This window comes from Neopsephotus bourkii, unplaced genomic scaffold, assembly GCF_033783945.1.
Source record: "Neopsephotus bourkii isolate Nb327-2 ecotype Australia unplaced genomic scaffold, CSIRO-AGI_Nbou_v1 NB_272, whole genome shotgun sequence".
Lineage (NCBI taxonomy): Eukaryota > Metazoa > Chordata > Aves > Psittaciformes > Psittacidae > Neopsephotus > Neopsephotus bourkii.
Window position 1 is genome coordinate 14,592,350 of NW_026900781.1, and position 17,560 is coordinate 14,609,909.

The 17,560-nt window shown below is 38.9% G+C and overlaps 1 protein-coding gene across 2 annotated transcripts in view; it reads right to left on the bottom strand.

Annotated features, from left to right (window-relative positions):
- CDH6 (cadherin 6) overlaps nt 1-17,560 on the bottom strand; it is a 102,332-nt gene that overhangs the window by 42,344 nt on the left and 42,428 nt on the right. For both annotated transcript variants that reach the window (XM_061346683.1, XM_061346684.1), the window contains exon 2: nt 6,701-7,056. In XM_061346683.1, coding sequence (XP_061202667.1) covers nt 6,701-6,928 — 228 coding nt within the window. In that variant the 5' untranslated portion in view covers nt 6,929-7,056. The remainder of the gene's footprint in view (nt 1-6,700; nt 7,057-17,560) is intronic.

Below are 17,560 nucleotides of genomic sequence, written 5' to 3' on the forward strand. Positions count from 1 at the left end.
ACATATAGATCAACAGTAGGTATTCACATCACAACACATTTTCAGTTTGTGTTTTGAAATCTTACACTCACTGGCCACAGCTCTCAACATGCTGCTGCCCCACTGTGAACCTATGCTCACCAGTGAGGGAGACAGCAGCAGAAGAAAAAAGTTATAGACAGTGGGAGTCCCATTTAATAAAGAGATTTCTCTAAGCTTTGTGGTTTAATATTTTTGGTAAGCCAACTGTAAACAATAAATGGTGGAGTAACAATGGTTCTTTGTCTTGAGCCTGACAGAGGGATTTATTTTTTTTTTAGCTGTCTCTAGCCTGCAAGTTCTATATTCATGATGTTGCAGCTTTATAGTGAGAACTTCACTGTGCTATACAAAACAGAAAGAAAATGGTAATCACAGCTCCAAAGACCACTGATCTAAACATCTCAAAATAAAGTATGAACTTTACCTGCAGTATCTCCTTCGGAAGGAAGATTAATGTGTTCAGCTGTTTTTCTATAGCTAGAAGCAAGATATTCAGGAAGACATGCAGATTGCTAACAAGAGGATTGCTAACAGGATGATCTGTGAGAAGAGTAGCCCAGAATGTAAGCACGGGTACAAGAGGATCATTGGCATTAAAAAATAAAAATAAAAATTAAAATAAATAGTTCTGGTAGTTCTGGGCACAAAAATGAAAAATAAGAATTAACAGAAATATTGTCTTGAGGGTCCCAGGGTTTGCTTGTTTCTCTAGGTAGAATGCAAAGAAGGTGAGGAGGTTATGTACCATTACACTGTAAGTGCCATAATGTGGTATGTTTGAAACAGATGGTTGTAAGGCTCTTATATTGTGTAATACATTTGGATACAAGGATGATGCTAAGTAGATTCACAATTATGATGATCGTAAACATTAACCATGCTATATTTCCTGCCTTTTCATTTTCTGAATAACATTCTTGCCTGTCCCACCCATTTCTCCTATCTCCTTTCTTAGCCCTTATATAACACTTTAAAATCTTCAGGCTGTTTCTGGACTGTCATCCTAGGCCTCTAACCTCTCAACTGTCCCTCATTTCAGTTATCTCTATTCCACAGAGACCAACTGACTGTACAGAGAACTTCTATCAGCGCCAGTAAATCTTTCAAAGAGGAATAGAAGACAAGTGTGTGTATGTGTGTGCAATTCAATATAGGAATGAAGGGCGCTTGGGAAAGTCAAGTGGTGGAACATAAAATATGACTGATGGACGAGGAATAAAGGAAGTGTAGATGCACCCCAGCATTTGTTCTATCTTTTAAGAGAATGAGAAGTGTTCAGCCTATTGAAGTGGGAGGCAGGTGACCTAATCATTTAAATGAGAAAGATAAGGAAGGGCTAAGAACTCTGATTTTTTAATTTTTAATTATTTTTTTTTAATCTCAGCTTAGAAATTTCTGACTTTTAGCTGGGCATAAGGTCATTTAACCTGTCTGTTCATCAGTTTCTTCATGTGTAAAAGATTGGTCTTAATGCTTCATTTACCACAGAGATAAACATATCATTACAGTTAACTAATATTGGCACATATTAGAATCAGATTAACTAATATTAGCACAACATAGGATCAGATTTCATATGCATGTTTAGCTGTGGAAGAAGACTGTTGAGGACTTGCCAAGGACAGGGGTCCAGCCCAGTGCCTTGTGTATACTGTAGGCAGTGCTGCAACCGCCAGCCCCCCTCAGATTGACTGAGGCAACCTAGGGATGACTGATAGCTCTTTAGTTTTGCTGTGTCACTTCAAGCCCAGGAATTACTCAGGACTGGGAGATCATTCAGAGACTTAAAGCCTGGCTCTTGGGCTGCCATTTCTCCTGGAAGCATAGTGCAGAATCTAGCCCTAGAGAGGATATTGAAAACTGTTTTGAGTAGACTTCCTGAATAAGTGGAAGTCACAAGTGGAACTTTTAATATTAGACCTCAAAGATAACAAACACTGTGTTTGGAATAGGAAACTAAAGGCATTAGGTGTATATCATAATGCAGGTTACAAATACTGAGCAAGCATTTGCCGATAGAACTACATAAAGGATGCTAAAAGTGCAAACAGGTAGAATCAGTTTGACTCTTTCCATCTTAGTTTTTTGCAGGAAACAAAATTTTTAATGAGGTTAGAATGCTATTATACAGAAGATCTGAGAGAAACTGAAGGTTTCTCTTGCTAATAGTCATGTCATTCAATTAAGATATGATACTTGTTTAAATACCCCCTTGTGTGTACTCACAGTCAGATATTTGTGTCTCAGTATGTGACTTATCTCATTACTTGCAGTGGGTTAGAGAGATTCTACCTTTTGTTTGATTTGCTTCTGGAGACATACATTGCATGGATCAGTTCTACTTGCCTTCAGAATAGTTACAGCCAGAAGTAAAATTTGGCATATGCAAGAAAACCGGTACTGAAACTGTATTGTGATACCAGTTAGTTCAACCCCTCCTCCTCCAAAGCAGGATCAACCGTACCTTAAGCTATTCCTGACAGAGAGGAATTTATCTTTCCCCATGGTTCTTTAAGCATCAGACAAAAGGATTCTGATTTTGCCTACAGCAATATAGTATCCTTTCTGTTTTGCCAAGCCACACAGCAGCAGGACTTTGTCTTTATCTTCCTTGAAAAATTGAGTTGTCAGCAGAGGATGATTATTTATGATAGGTCATACAGGTAATAACATCAGATAGCTTCCAGGCTAGCATACTGCTTGAACTATACGAACATCAGTAAGACTGCAAAAATGAAGAGTATGTCTGGAAGTTTCCTTTTAGTGCCAGATAGACTGTGACAAAACTGTTCCACGGTTGTGCCTGTTGTTATCAGGAAAGCAAGTTGCTCCTTTCCACTGCAGTCTGCCAGAAGCTATTTCTGGGTTAATAAGTAAGATTTAAGACTTGTTCAGGTTTTCCTTTAGCCTAAAAGAAAGCAACATCCTATCCCTTTACATAACAATGATCTGTAGGTTTGTGCTCACTCACAAGACCACTCAATGATGGATGCCAATACATGGATTTTATATAGCTAATGGGACAGCATGCAAAGACAAATTGCATACAAATAACGACTATACTTCCAATATAACCCTGGAGTAGGGCAGATTTTTTTTTACTCTTTTGTCCAGGAATATCTGAAGACTAGGGAACGTAGCATCCATTTCTATGCACAGCTGCACTGCCACTTCATCATTTACCTGGGATTTAGAGATGCATTCACTCCAGCCCTTTAAAATCGTACTAAGCAGCCCCAGGCATAACTAGAACTCCTTTAAAACCCAAATCAAATGTTGCAAATTTTGGCTAGGGTAGTAGCACTGGGCACTTCTCAACTTCAATGCTCATGTAATATTTTATTTTATTTTGGAACTGAGTCCTTACCAAGTGCCATAATTCTTGAAACAGAAGAAAAGATACCTTCAGGTTAAAATGTCACTGTGCCCATCAATCACACTTCAATGAATAGCTGTATTTCACAAGTTATTCAGCAGTGCAATGAATAATTCCAGTCTAGAACTTTTCTCCAAGTTCCTTATATTACTATGTCTGAGACTAACCAAGACAAGTTGAGAGTTTCTATCTTTCTAAAAGGTCTTATTTCATGAATATAGAGGGACGAAATTCAGAAATACAAGAACTGTATAATAAAATGATGAATCTGGTTTCAGAGCCAAAGTGTACAATCACCTTGTACTGTCAAGAGCTTCTTTCTGGCAGCCGCATATTCTTGTCCAGTGTGATACAGCAGCATAATTTACTGACAGTAAAGTGTGTAGCATACAAAACTGGGGAGCACTTTTTAATAGCTGACAGTACACATAGGTACCAAACACAGGGCTACTTTGTTTCACATGTGCCTAGACAATTATCTCCTAACAGATGGAAAGAATTTGATTTCATTGTTTATAGAGTATATGGGGTATGGAGCACAGTAGTACTATGGTCCATGATTCACGTGGTGCTTCAGTATTGTCTTCAGTACTGCCTTAAGAAATATTTTCAGATTACATTATTATCTCAAACCTGAAAGCACTTTCTTCCACTTTTCTTCCCCTTCTCTCTAAAATTATTATGATACAAAAGTGTTGTTTTCAGTATAACAGTTACAGGATTTTATAACTGTAATCTAGGCAGTTTATAGAAATAATGCTATTAAAATCCTTCACAACAGACTTATTGCATCTCAAATTTTGATGTTTGAACTAAAGGTGTTTACAAATGAAAAGACAAAAGTAAAACCAGCCTGAGTAAAAGATTTTTCTTCTTGTAGTATACATGGAATTTTTTTAAATGTAATTATAATGTTAATTCCCACAAGCTTTAGCCAGTAAGCCCAAAAGAAAACCCAGAAGATTCAGGTCTGACTGCTTATACAGTAAGACATAAACACAATTCCCCTTTACAAACTTATATTGCTATTTTTTAAAACACTTTCCAGTTCTCATTTCTTTATACTATAAGAAGACTATAACTGAATATTCTTACAATTTTCAGTTCATACTCAAGGTTAACATTTAGTCCTCTGAGGAAAAATATGCTTCAGAAACATGTTGATTATCCTCATTTGCCCATACCAATCAAGTTTAATTGCTCAGTTAAATTGCCTGGTTACCTTAATTTGGAGACATTCAGCTGTTTCTATCAGTTATACTCACACCAATACTCAACTTTCTCTAATAATAAATGGCTGCTCTTCCATGCCTTTTGGCTAATTGTTCAATTACAAGGGTGTGAGCAGTTCTGGCATTTGCAAGACATGTGAAAGGCCACTTGTGAACACCCCAGGAAAACAGAATCAATGACATTTATACGTTAAGTGTTGTTTCTATGCCTTATAATTGGAAGTATATTGAAGTACAATAGGTAGAAGAACGACCTTTAAAAATAACATCCACATTATTTTTCCTATCACTGCCTCCAATTCAAACTTACTTGGTTTTCTCTTTCAACTATGCTGTTTTTAACTGTCTCTCAGTAAATTCATCCTGCGGTAATATTTGCTCTCCCATCACTCCCTCTGAAAGCAATAGCTTCTACTTTAGCTCTTCAGCAGAGAGAATGAGGGACTTGGGCTGAGCACGTTTAATGACAAAATTCACAGCAAAATTGACGGCTGTAGGACCTACCTCAGTACCACATGCTTTATCTTCAGAGAAAGAGATTACCATTACAGTGAGCACCCCATCCCCCACCTCCTCAGTAGACTGTGAAAGAGGAGAGCATGTAGAGGACTGCTGTCTTCCAATTTGCTTTCTCCCCCCACCCCATATTTCTTACCTGTTGTTTTGGGGTGGTTTTTTTTTAAATTTCACTCATCTTCTGTTTTCATATGTGCTCTGTTTAGGTAACATTTTTATCCGAACTCCTATCTCCTACTCCCATTTGATATCACTTTTCCTTTCTCTATCTCGATTCCTCTTTGTAAAGTTTCTTCTCTTTCCATCTCTGTTTTTCTGGTTCTTCCTTCTTACTCTTCCCTCCCCCTTCCTTCCTTACCCTCTTGTCTTCCTTCTCCATTTCTCCTCTCTGAAGACTTTCTGCCTTCAGCTTTTTCCTGTAGGCTGGGTTCAATTGTATCTTTTATGAATGCTGATTATTCTGGTCAGAGCTCTATGAGTATTACACCAAATGAATAACTCCTCACTTGAATTGTACCTAGCAGCCATTTAGCAGGAAAGGAGTGTCACACCCAACTTTGACTGACAGCTGATTGGCAGGCAAGAAAAGCAGCCACCATCTCTCATGGGATTGCTTGGAAGCTTGCAGAGGGAGATAAAATGTCAAAACCACTGTGATCTACAGACTTTGCTAAAAGGCTTGAGTTATCAAACTAGACCAGATGCAATCCCATTTTAGTTTGGAAAACTAAGCTTTATTGTTTCTGCTTTGAATGTCACCATCAGTGTTACCATCAATAGCATAATTTCTGCATTCTGCAAGAGGGACTCCTATAGACCATGGCACCTTGGACAGTGTAGATTTTCCATAGACTTACCACAGATGCATTAGCTCTTTAATTCACATAATGGTTGTTACCTTCATGGGGGTCTGCTGCTCAGGGAGGTGGATATTCTCACAGTTAAGCTGTACCTTTTTTTTTTTTTTTCATTATTACTTTTACAGACCCTTTTCTAATTGTTAGCATGCTTTGAGCTTAGAAATCTTCAGCTGCCTTTTGCTTCTTAGTGTGTAAGCACAGTGAGTTTCAACCCTTTGTAATAGCATGGCTTGTGGTATTAAGGTCATGTTAGAGAGTCCACAAAACCTCATCAGAAAATGGCTGCAAGCATTGTTGTGTGCTTAATAAAAATGAGAAAGGGTGGGAAATAAAAAGGGAGATGATTGCCTTTTGCTGGGTAGGATCCTCACCAAAATATGTGTACTGTGAATCCTAAATATTTTGGACCAAAAAGTTTTCTGTTTTACTTTGACTTTAGCAAAATTAATGAGCATGAGGGAAGATGCTTGTTACAGTTTAAAGCTAAAAATCTAGCCTAGACAACTCTGTAATTAAGCTGCATTATTTCCAGCTGAAAATAAAAAGGAAAATCTTTAACATAATTGGGCATGATTTGCCATGGGATTTACTGGTTAAATGAGGAGCTTCCTGTTGCTGATTACAATTTGAAGCTGAAGTGTAGTAACCAGTGTTTTTAAAAAACAAAATACAGAATGCATATGTAAGAATCTTACCTTGCCAACATACTGGTAGTCTGTTCCTGTGTATTCCTCCAATAAAAAAAATTGATTCCACATCCAGCTTCTTTTGGAACGACGGATGTCTTGCCTGCTGTTTCCAGACAACACCAAAACTTTTCCCTTTTCTGGAAAGCCACTAGTCCTTTGGGATAATGGAGTTAAGAAAGTTTGGTGGGGCTGACCAGCCCAAAACAGCAGCCAGAAGCAATGGTAAGTTCTCATCACGCCAGCACAAGAAGATCTAAATAATGGGATTTTGTCTTGTCCTCAGATTAACCTACTTTACTGCACTGAATCCAATCTCATGCAGTCTTCCTTCTTTAAATAGTCTTTGCAGTCTCAAAGTATCTCTGAAAAGAAAAATAACAACTTATTTAAGCATTTTCAAAGGTACTTAATATTCAGCACTACAGCAAATAAGTAAAAAGAAGCAAAATAGCAACAGTGATTGTTGAAAAGCTGAGCTGCTTCTTTTTCAAAATGCTGCAAGCATTCCTTCAAATAATCTAAGTGAATTTATACTGAGTTGGAAGAAGGAGTCACAGTGTTTGTGGGTTTTTTTATTGGGTTGTTTTTTCTCTTTATTTAATTCTATTCATCAACTAAGGCAAACCAGGCATTTACCTTTTTGCTGCCTGAATTTTGGGATATAACTGATTAGTTTCTGATTGGTGATCTCAATGAGGTTACCTCCTTACATCGAAGAAGGGCTAGCAAGACTGCTCACTGTCTTCCCAGGAGGCATTTTGTTGTTCTGTTATGGGCTGAAGAGCCTGAACTTAGATAACTCCAGGATTTTTCCCTCACATTCAAGGAGTTGTCCCTTTGAATTCATTTAAGAAGGGTCAGGCAAACAGATAAGTGAATTAAATGTGCATATTTGTTAATATCTCCCACATACTAGCCTGTTTGATACTGCATAAAAAATGGACATTCTGGTTTTCTCAGTTACCTACTGAATTTGGTACTGAGTTTTAGATCTTTAAATGCATAATTATAATACGTTAATACTTTCATTAATAACTTCTTAAAAAAAAAAAATCTGCTAGCTCATCTTTACCTGTGGGCTCTTACTAGCTACTACTTTCTACTATTATTAATACTAAGTATCTGTGCACCTACAAAATAATTATGAGAATTATCCCTATCTCTGAAGATTGCATGATTTTTTTTTCCACACACACACACACACAAAAGAAAAAAAACCTATACATATAGTACCAGGGTACAGTGCAGACAGTTCTGGTTGGTTTGTTTGTTTGTTTTTTTTGTTTCGTTTTTTATTTAAAAGCTTCTTTTCAGGAATAAGCAATTATATTGTCTGTCCCAGGTAACCCTGCAAGTCCTGCAAAATGCCTAATGAACGAGCTTTGGAACATTTTATAATGTGAAGAAATCAGAATTACTTGACAGAAACATTCCACCACATATATTTTTCATAATACTTTGTTAAATTTTTAGTCTGAACAGATCCATACTCTTTGAGAAGTACCATTTACTTCATTTTTATTTAGTTTCACACAAATGCTCTTTGCAAAAGTTAATTTTTTCAATATTCTGATCAAAGCCCAATAAATCATTCACAAACTTCAATGCAGCAGCTCTCAATATTTGTAAATAAAGATTGTGGAATGACAGTCAAATTGAAAATAGATTTTTTTAATTTGTTTTATTCTGTGTTTTCATGCAACAGTACTTGGATCATAATCTATACAAGGCCAATTTTTTCCCAATGTGTGGTTTTTTTTAAAGATGTAAATCAGGCAGAATTTAACCTTTGAGCTACACTGATGAGTTAAAGCATTTTCAATGCCTTGGGTTAGCCACTCTCCTAGTCGTCATTGTAATTGTATAATATAAGCTCAGGTCTCTTACATTTCCTTTTAGTAAATAATTTTCTTATCTTTTAGATGAATAGTAGGTAATGGAACAGGGCTGTTCAAACAATAATTGTACTGCTTCGCAAGTGTCCTGGGTTTAGCAGCAGCAGTAGGGGGAGGGCAAGAAGGGGGGGGAGTGGGTAACAAGCTGTCTGGCTGTGGGTTAAACCACGACAGCAAGGTAAAATACTGTAAAAATGTAAGGAGTCAGTTTTTCAGCATTAAAAGGAAGAATGGAAAAGGTACAGTTAATTCTGAAGCAGTGTACTTTCCTCCAGAGAAGAGGAAAGGTTTCTTGTTAGCTCTCATTAATGCCAGTGAACTTTCTGCAGGTAAAAACAACTGTGTCCTGGAGGTCATGGGAGCCGTGTCCACCTAAGGCTCTGGGTGTTTTGAGGTAGACACAGACACACAAGGTTATACACACACATGTAAACATGCACACACAGAGATATAACAGCAAGAACAGACCCTCTGCCCACCACAAGACCTCCTCAGAGGAGGAACAGAAAAAAGCCAGCATAACTAAGCTTTACAATGTGCTCAACAATTGCCTTCAGTGCTATTCATGGAGCACTGGCAAGTAAATGTGCAGGTCGCTGTAGGGGGACATGGGCAGGTTCAGATACCAGGCAAGGGAGAGCTGAGGTGGCTTTAACTCTCTCTCCATTGATAGTCCCTCTTATCCTTCTCCTGTACCCTTCTGACCCATGGAGGGTCTCGTCCTTTATGACTCTGCCAACATCCACCACTATAACCCCAGCTCTGAGTGGAGCTGATCTGGTGACCATCTTCCCTGACTGATATAAAAGAGGAGATTATGTCTCATGACTTCTGTGTTCTTGTTAGGATGCTTTGTGGGGAGGTTGAGGGCCTGCCTAGGTGAGTTAATCATTGCCCCAGCAACAGCATCCCTGGCAAGCTGCCATGTAGCAGCACACCCGTCATGATCTGTGCTCACAGACGTGAAAAGACAGATGAGATGGTAGCTCTGGCTGTGTGCGTGTGGCTCGCCTTATTGGGAAGGCAGGGCCTAAGGTAGGGAGCGCAGCATATGAGCAAGCCTATTATTTTGCTATTAGTGAAGTCTGCATGGATTACTGAGGCATGAGGGAGTGAAGATTATCACTTGATAGGCTCCCCCAGTGCTCATCTCATTACCCCTATGGACAAACCCCACAGCAGGGCTCCATACCTCTGCTCCTGCACATAACATTTCCTGAGCAGTGCTGCCTGGAGCAGCATTACCTAGACAGGATTTGTGCCAGCCTTTCAAAGGATCAGTCTTTCAAATGCCAATTGCCAGGAAACAATTATTCCTATGGGGGAATTTTGTGCACTTGAAGTTGGCTATATTTCACAGCTCTGATGTCATGGGAGAGGTTTTATAGTGGCTCATGCTGAAATATAGCTTACAAGAATGATATCATAGCTGTGAAATAAAGCCTTTTACTCTTTTCTGAAGAGATGTGTCCAAAATGCTGAAAAAAGGGCATGATCCCATAATATCCTTCTTCTCTCGGTAGTCTTCATGAAGCAGCAGAGCAGCTAAGGCCCAGCAGCTTCCCTGTGAGTGGCAAGAGATGAAACACACCTTTGCAGACCTTGGATTAAGTGTGCAATTGGGCAAGTACCAACTGAAGTCCAGTGTGTCATTGCTCTATAGGTACTGATAACTATTTTATGGGTCACAGTGATAAATTCAGGTAAGTGAATAAAAAGGGCAGGGGCAGTATACTCTGAGATAAGCTTTTAGTGAAAAGTGGGCTCCCGTGGCTCCCAAATGTCATTCTGTGGCCCAGGCCTGATGTCTCGTGCTGCAGGGTAGTTTCTGCAATGTAATAGTTTTTCTCATGCAATCTCCTTTATTTTGAAAACAAGTCATTCACCGGGGATATATTATTTTCTTTAAAGATAGATGTGCAAATATAACTAATGTGACCTTGGGATTGGGCTAACATTTCTTTGTTTTCTTCACAGTGCACAAAGACAGGCAATAAGACAAAAAGGGCTCTTTAAACATGGCATTTCTCAACCATCAGCTGGTTGGGGAACTCTCTTAATCAGCTGTCAAGAGTGAAAAACAATTTTACTGTAGAACAGCCTCAGACAAGTGGCTTAGCTCTGTCAGCTCAAATATATAGCAAATCTGGGCTTTTTTACAGGAGAAGGAATCTGCATAACCAAGCTTAAAGAAAAATCCCAGTCTAACTTTAGGTATGATGATTGTTAACATAAAAGCAATGTCACTTGCAGTCACAGAACTGTCTTTGGTATGACAAGTCGCAGATTTAAAGTTTATGTTCATGCCTCTTTGAAGGATCAAAACCTTAGACAATTGCTTAATCACTATAAATATCAACTTGCCTCAAAATTATTTCCCTTAGGTGATTCATAGTCAAACTTTCTATTCACCCTCTCCCCTACCATCTTGTTAATGTAGGAAATGCCTAATGCCACCAATCCCAGAATTCAGTAAATTTGCACCCTTCCAGATAAATATTTAAATTATTTCAACTATAAATCAAAGACAAAACACATCTATTGGAGCCACTCATATGAATCAGGGAGCTCTGCCCTGGAGATGCCCTTCTGGCAGAGAGAACCACGTGTAGGTTCTTGACATCAGGAAGTCAAAAGAGGTTCCACCCCTGCTGACACTCAGCACTGTGGGTTGTGCTGTTCTTCCCAGCTAGTGGTTAAATAAGCCAGACTAACAAAGAGCTTTACCGTGACAGGCATCAACCAGGAGATGGAAACATTTTTTCTTCATTCCTTTCTGCTCTGCCTGGAGAAGGCTCAGGGTAGACCTTGTAACAATCTTCCTGCACTTAAAAGAGGGCTAAATGAAATCTGGACAGGGACTTTTTACAAGGGCATGTAGAGATAGGACAAGGGGTTGGCTTGAAAGTGAAATAGGGTAGATTTAGATTAGATATTAGGAAAAAATTCTTTACTGTGAGTATGGTGAGGCACTGGCAGAGGTTACCCAGAGAAGCTGTGGGTGTTCCATTGCTGGCAGTGTTCAAGGCCAGGCTGGATGGGACTTTGAGCAACCTGGTCTAGTGGAAAGTGCCCCTTCCAGTTGCCAGGGGTTTGGAACTGAATGATCTTTAAGGTCACTTCAAACTCAAACCATTCTGATTCTACAATAATACTCCCCCCTCAATAGATTCTCAAAGTAATATGATTTATAAAGTGTCCTACACTCTGCACTTGAGGATAATTTCTTTTTCAGAACTCATGCATTCAATTATATTTCTGTATGTATTTATACATCTTGGACAATACAGGGTCCTGGTTATAAGATTTTAAATAGCCTATAAATATGCCAACAACCATCAGCGTATCTAAAGTTTCTGACATACATAATCTTTATTCAAACAGAAGTGTCAATAAAATAAATCTTTTATTCCCTAGTCATCTAGGTACAGTTTCATTGTGTGAGAGTTGGGTACAAAGCTTCACGTGTTAGTATTAAGGTCCATTAGTACACTGGTATGAATGCTAATTGTATTTTCAAGAATTGATAATGTACTGTTATTCTCACACAGAGACTGAATGAGGAGGTGAAAGTTAATGGATGATGTGGCATAGTAATTTAGGAAGCTGAGCATGGGAAATGTTTTAGGTTTTCAGGTGGTGGATTTTTGGTGTTTTTTTTGGGGGCGGGGGTTGGATTTTGTTTTATTTATTCCTATGACACAATAAACTGTATTCATTCTCATGACTATTTCTTAGGTTCTTGGGGGAAAATGTATAAAGGCAAGGAACAGACCCTGCTCTTTCATCCCAGCAGGTTCACTATGAATATACCAATATACATGCCTTTACTGCCCCCGAATCAGGTCTGATTTATGGTTGGTGAAGGAAAGATACAGACTGGTCCATGCCAACAGCTGTACAATATGAAATGTGTAGCACCACCTTTGGAAGAAAAGGAGGGTTCTGATCTGTAAGCTTTATTTTTGTAGAAGATGGGAGGATGCATTAAGAATATTCTGATATCGTATCTTCTAGATGCTGACCTAGCCAGGCAAACTGACTGTACTTAAATCCCAAACAATTCTATGGAGCAGATTGCCAGCTACAATAACTGGACTGCAGTCTTCAACTTCAGTTGCCCTGTGCAGGAGAGTCAGTTGGTAGTCCCCTGGTGAGACCACAGAGTCTCCATATTCACACAGCCCTGCAGGAAAGACTTTCCACTGACTCAAACATCAGGTGCTGGTGTTTAACTTGTCAAGCCTGAGAGAAAGGAAGACATCAACACTTCATTATCAAAGCCTGAGGAATGAAAGGTGAGGAAGGCATTAATGGGTAAGGAAGATAACGGTCAAATTATCCTCCTGTGATTGCTGCATAATGTGTGACAGTCTGTGGTATGGAATGAGGCATGTCAGGTAACAACCTGGTGGTCATTTGCTTGGATTTTACCTTGTTGCAAAGCCCTGACAAAGAAAGTGTCCAAGTCCCTAAGAGAACTTTAATGACTCAAAGGAGTCAAGGACCCTAGGCTGTTCTTGGAGTTGTCCTTGCAAACGTAAAGTATGTGGCTCTGCTACCCCGCAGGCAAGACTGCAAGGAAATGATTAAAGCTCTTAGGAAAAACTGCAGAAAAATTGCTTTCTCATTGGGGAGGGAGAGGTAAGGTTAAAGTAGCAATAGTTGCACAAAGAAAAGAAAGTATTCAAAAAAGACAGAAGCTTCCAAATTTATCATATTCATTTATTTCCAGTGTCATATTCATATATTTTAATATATCATATTGATGCATTTTCATATATAGCAAAGAATTCCTTGCTAGATCTTCAGTAATAGCTAAGATTCATGTGCTCAGAAGCTGTAACACTGCAGACATGTCCATAATTGACTTGGACTTAAAAAGCAGCTGTTGAGTTTGAGCTTACTTTGCAATTCTGTCTCTCTTATGACCAGTCAGATCTAAAAGTCTCTATCTAATAATTTTCTCAAGTCTGAATTGGCTTTTACAGATCTGAAATAAAAATTATCTTTTTTCCTTCATTGTCCATGAGGTGTTCCTTTGTAAATATGTCAAACTAAAAAAAAAAAAAAAAAAAGGTCATTTTTTCACTGTAAAGGTAGCTGATGGAATTTAATCTTCTGATGTTCAGTTTTTTGATATCTTTGTTATATAAACCCATATACTCTAGTGGTCATTCCTGTAAATACGCCTCTGAAATAACAAAGGAGAACAGAGCCAAGAGAGATTTCAAGCTGAAAGACTTGTGGGTTTAAACTAGAGGTACTTTATGAAGACATCAAGTACACAATGTAATTGCAGCCAGCAGTGGTTGATTATAGTGTCTTTCAAAGTCATTCTTTTTTATTCAGTTCTCTCAGCAGGAAAAAAGATCCAGAACTATAAGAATACCTAAATGCAGCAGAAATGTTAAGATAACTACTACCTCCGTCCTGCATTGGGATCTATCAACATGGTGCTTTTGAACTATACAACTGCTTTAACTCTAATGGACCTGGATGCACACAAACACCAGCCTTCACAAGAGCACACGCTGACAAAAGACAGAAAGTGAGAAGTGTATCTTCTTCTTTAGGTCATGAATGGCAGTGGCAAAAGATGACTGTTCAGTAGCTGGGGAGTGAACTGATGATGATGTTTGTTTGCTCTCAGATATTTTGATTTTTACAAGACTTTTTGCAAGGGCATGAAGGTATAGGACAAGGAGTAATGACTTGAACCTGCTAGAGAGTAGATTTAGATTATTAGGAAGAAACTCTTTACTGTGAGGGTGGGCATCCACTGGAACAGGTTGCCCAGGGAAGCTGTGGATACACCACCCCTGGAAGTGTTCAAGGACAGGTTGTACGGGGCTTTGAGCAACCTGGGCTAATGGGTAGTGTCCCTGCCTGTGGCTGGGGAGGGGGGATTGGAACTAGATGGTCTTTACAATCCCTTCCAACCCAAACCATTCTATGATTTTATTTTATTTATTTTTTGTACCTGGCATTTGGAAGAGCCTTAGTATCATCTTGTTTCAAGTTGCCCACTCTAAGGCTCTTGATTTAACCACGCTGGGAGCGTATCTTCTATTCACTGTGCGTAAACCATCTCAACACACAAGATAAAGTAACGGCACAGAAAAGGAAATATTTTTTCCTTTGTACAGTTGCATTAAGTGACTTTTCTGTGGTTGTTCAAGAATATCTCTGGTGGGTCTGGAACCTGGATTTAGATGTATTGAGGCATACAGCAGCATTTTAATCGCAAGGTTATTCTTCTTATTTTCTGATGGTATGCCAGTCCAAGGCAAAATGTCTGTGCTTTAACCACCACGAGCACCTTTGCTGCACATACTGCCTGGATGCTGGTGTATGCTGGAGGGTGTGTGGAGACTGTAGTTGGAGCACCTGGCAAAGGACCTGAAGTTCTCTGGATGTGCAGGCAAGAGCAATAACTGCTGCAAGAGCAGCCACCTTATGCAGGTGCCTCAGCCTGGTCACCTCTGCAAGCAGCCATATGGAGGAAGAAGGACTGACCCAGCTCTAGCTGATCCAGCCCTCTTTGTATGCTGCCTCTGCATGGCATTAACAGGAAGCAGGGTGGGTCTCACAAAAAGCTTCTAGCTTCTGCTGCCTTCTGCAGGAGATGTGGGGACAGGCCTTCACAGTAGGACGTTTTCACCATTCCCTTGCAGTGTGAAGCATTCTGTTAATGCTGTGTTATAATCTAAAATGAGGGACAGGTGTGCAACTAATAAATAGGTAAAACAGATTAAAACTGTAAATTACATTAAGTTGTTCCTTGATGGAAAGAAGACTAAAACAGTTAAGCCATCAACTACATTTACTAGGAGAACAAATCAGTAGCACTCCTGCTGCTGTGCATGTCCAGTACATGGGTCTTTTATTCTTGATCAATACCTTAATTTTAAAGAGTAGCAAATGTGCATGGGATCATAGCCAAAGGGTTTTCAGCAGTACCAAAACTATCCTTGAAGCTATGAAACCTTACTCCTTGTTGAAGTACTTGATGGAAGTCTGCAGTATTGCGATCATGTGACAGTTACTGTTGTTTTCAGACATATTGTCATGGTTTAAACCCAGCTGATAACTCCACCATGCAGCCCCTCACTCACACCTACTCTTTTACTCCCACCTCAGGCAGGATGGGGAGGAGAATCAAAAGCTATCATCAAACTTGTAGTTGCTTATATAAAGTTGTGGTTTTCCTAACCCTTTTTATTATTTTAGAACAGGGAACTAGGCAGGTTCTTCAAAGCAGAAGTGTCATCAAAAAGAAATTCAGTCTAACTTACACATTGAAATTTGATGTCTGAAAAGGAGCCTAGTCTCCCTATGTAGTTAATAGAAAGTGAAAGGCTCTTGGGTGACTTGAAATGCCTAACTTAAAGCATTTTGTCTTTCCACTGAAAAAATTGCATGGTTTGAATACCTCTTCTGTTTTATTTTTTTAGACTCTGTTACATGAAAGTCTCCTAAACAGGATCTTAGAAGCTATCAGTGACATTTTAGAGTTTTTATTGTAAAACAAAAATAGAGCTATTTTAAACAAGACTCTGTTCTAAGAAACATATGAGATTCCACCACCCAAAAATACCTAGGGAACTACCCCAAATCTTTAGATACATAAAAAAAAAAATAAAAATAAAGTGAATTGCTCACTGAAAATTGTTTCTCTCACTGTAGGTGAGAGGTGTTTTGTTTTTTCATGCACACTGAGACTTAGGTGCCTAATTCTATGCCATCAGAGGAAAATTAAACACAAGTTTCCATAAGTGAGACAGAACCATAGACAACAAACCCTTTCTGTGCTGATCAGCAATTATTCAAAGCCAAGGTGTCAGCAATACTCTCCAAACACAAAAGAAAAATCTGGGTTTGCAGCTGCTTCAGTGGTATTGCAGTTCTCCCGCAAGTATTGCAGTGTGATAATGAAGGCAGAGGCTATACTGCCACGTGCATAGCCAGGAATAAAAGAAAAGAGGAGACAAGGTTTCTTTTTCAACAGGCAGCAGTGTATCTTCCTATAAAAGACTATTTTTCACAGTAGCAATTAGGCAGTTCTATAACAGATACAAGTAAAAGAAAATTCCTTGAATGTTTTAGGCAGTGTACATTGTTGTTAAACAGGGTATTAATTTCTAAAGCCCTGATTTATTCCCTATAGAAGAAACCCACAGACTGAGATAACAGAACTGTTACAGCAAGTGGTACAACTGAAGGCAAACAGGGAAGCAGTTGACCTGATTCTAATTTAGGCATGTTAGAGCCTATGCACTTTTCATATGTACAAAAGAGATTGCCTTTTTTTTTTTTTTCTTTTCTTTTTATTTGCAACTGTCTTTAACTTCAATAACCACAATCCCACCTGCTATTGCTACTGTTTGGCTGCTTGTTTGGTTGGTTGGGGTATTTTAGTGACCCTAATCTCTTTTGCCTGCTTTTTGCAGTTCCCCCCTACAGACACTCTCCTTGCCAACCCCATTTCCAGCCTGCCTCATTTCATCTGTGGTAGAGCAAAGTCACTGTTTGTCTTAAGCAGTTTTGCATTTACCAGCTGCTGTTTGCTTCTTTCTCTCAGCTAGAGGCTCAGTACTCACTATATTTTTCTTTGCTTCTTGACAGAAACATATGCTAATTTCTTGCTCTGAAGTTAGGCAAAAACAATCACTAGGTGAGACATAAGGTACTGGACCTGGGAAGGATAGAAATAGCTAAACTTTGGATCTGTATTTGATTGCCAAGGGCTTTCCTATTGCTCATAGACTTTCATGGTCATTTACCACTGTGAAATGGATGCAGAATGCTACCAAATCAGAAATGCTGCAATGCTCGGCTCATTGCAGGCAACCGAACTCCATTTGTGCAAACATGTTCCAACAGGAGCAATCAACTGGAAAATAGAGAGATACTCATTAAGACTAATTTCATTAAGAATGTGCTATTAAAAGAACTGTAGATTAGTGGG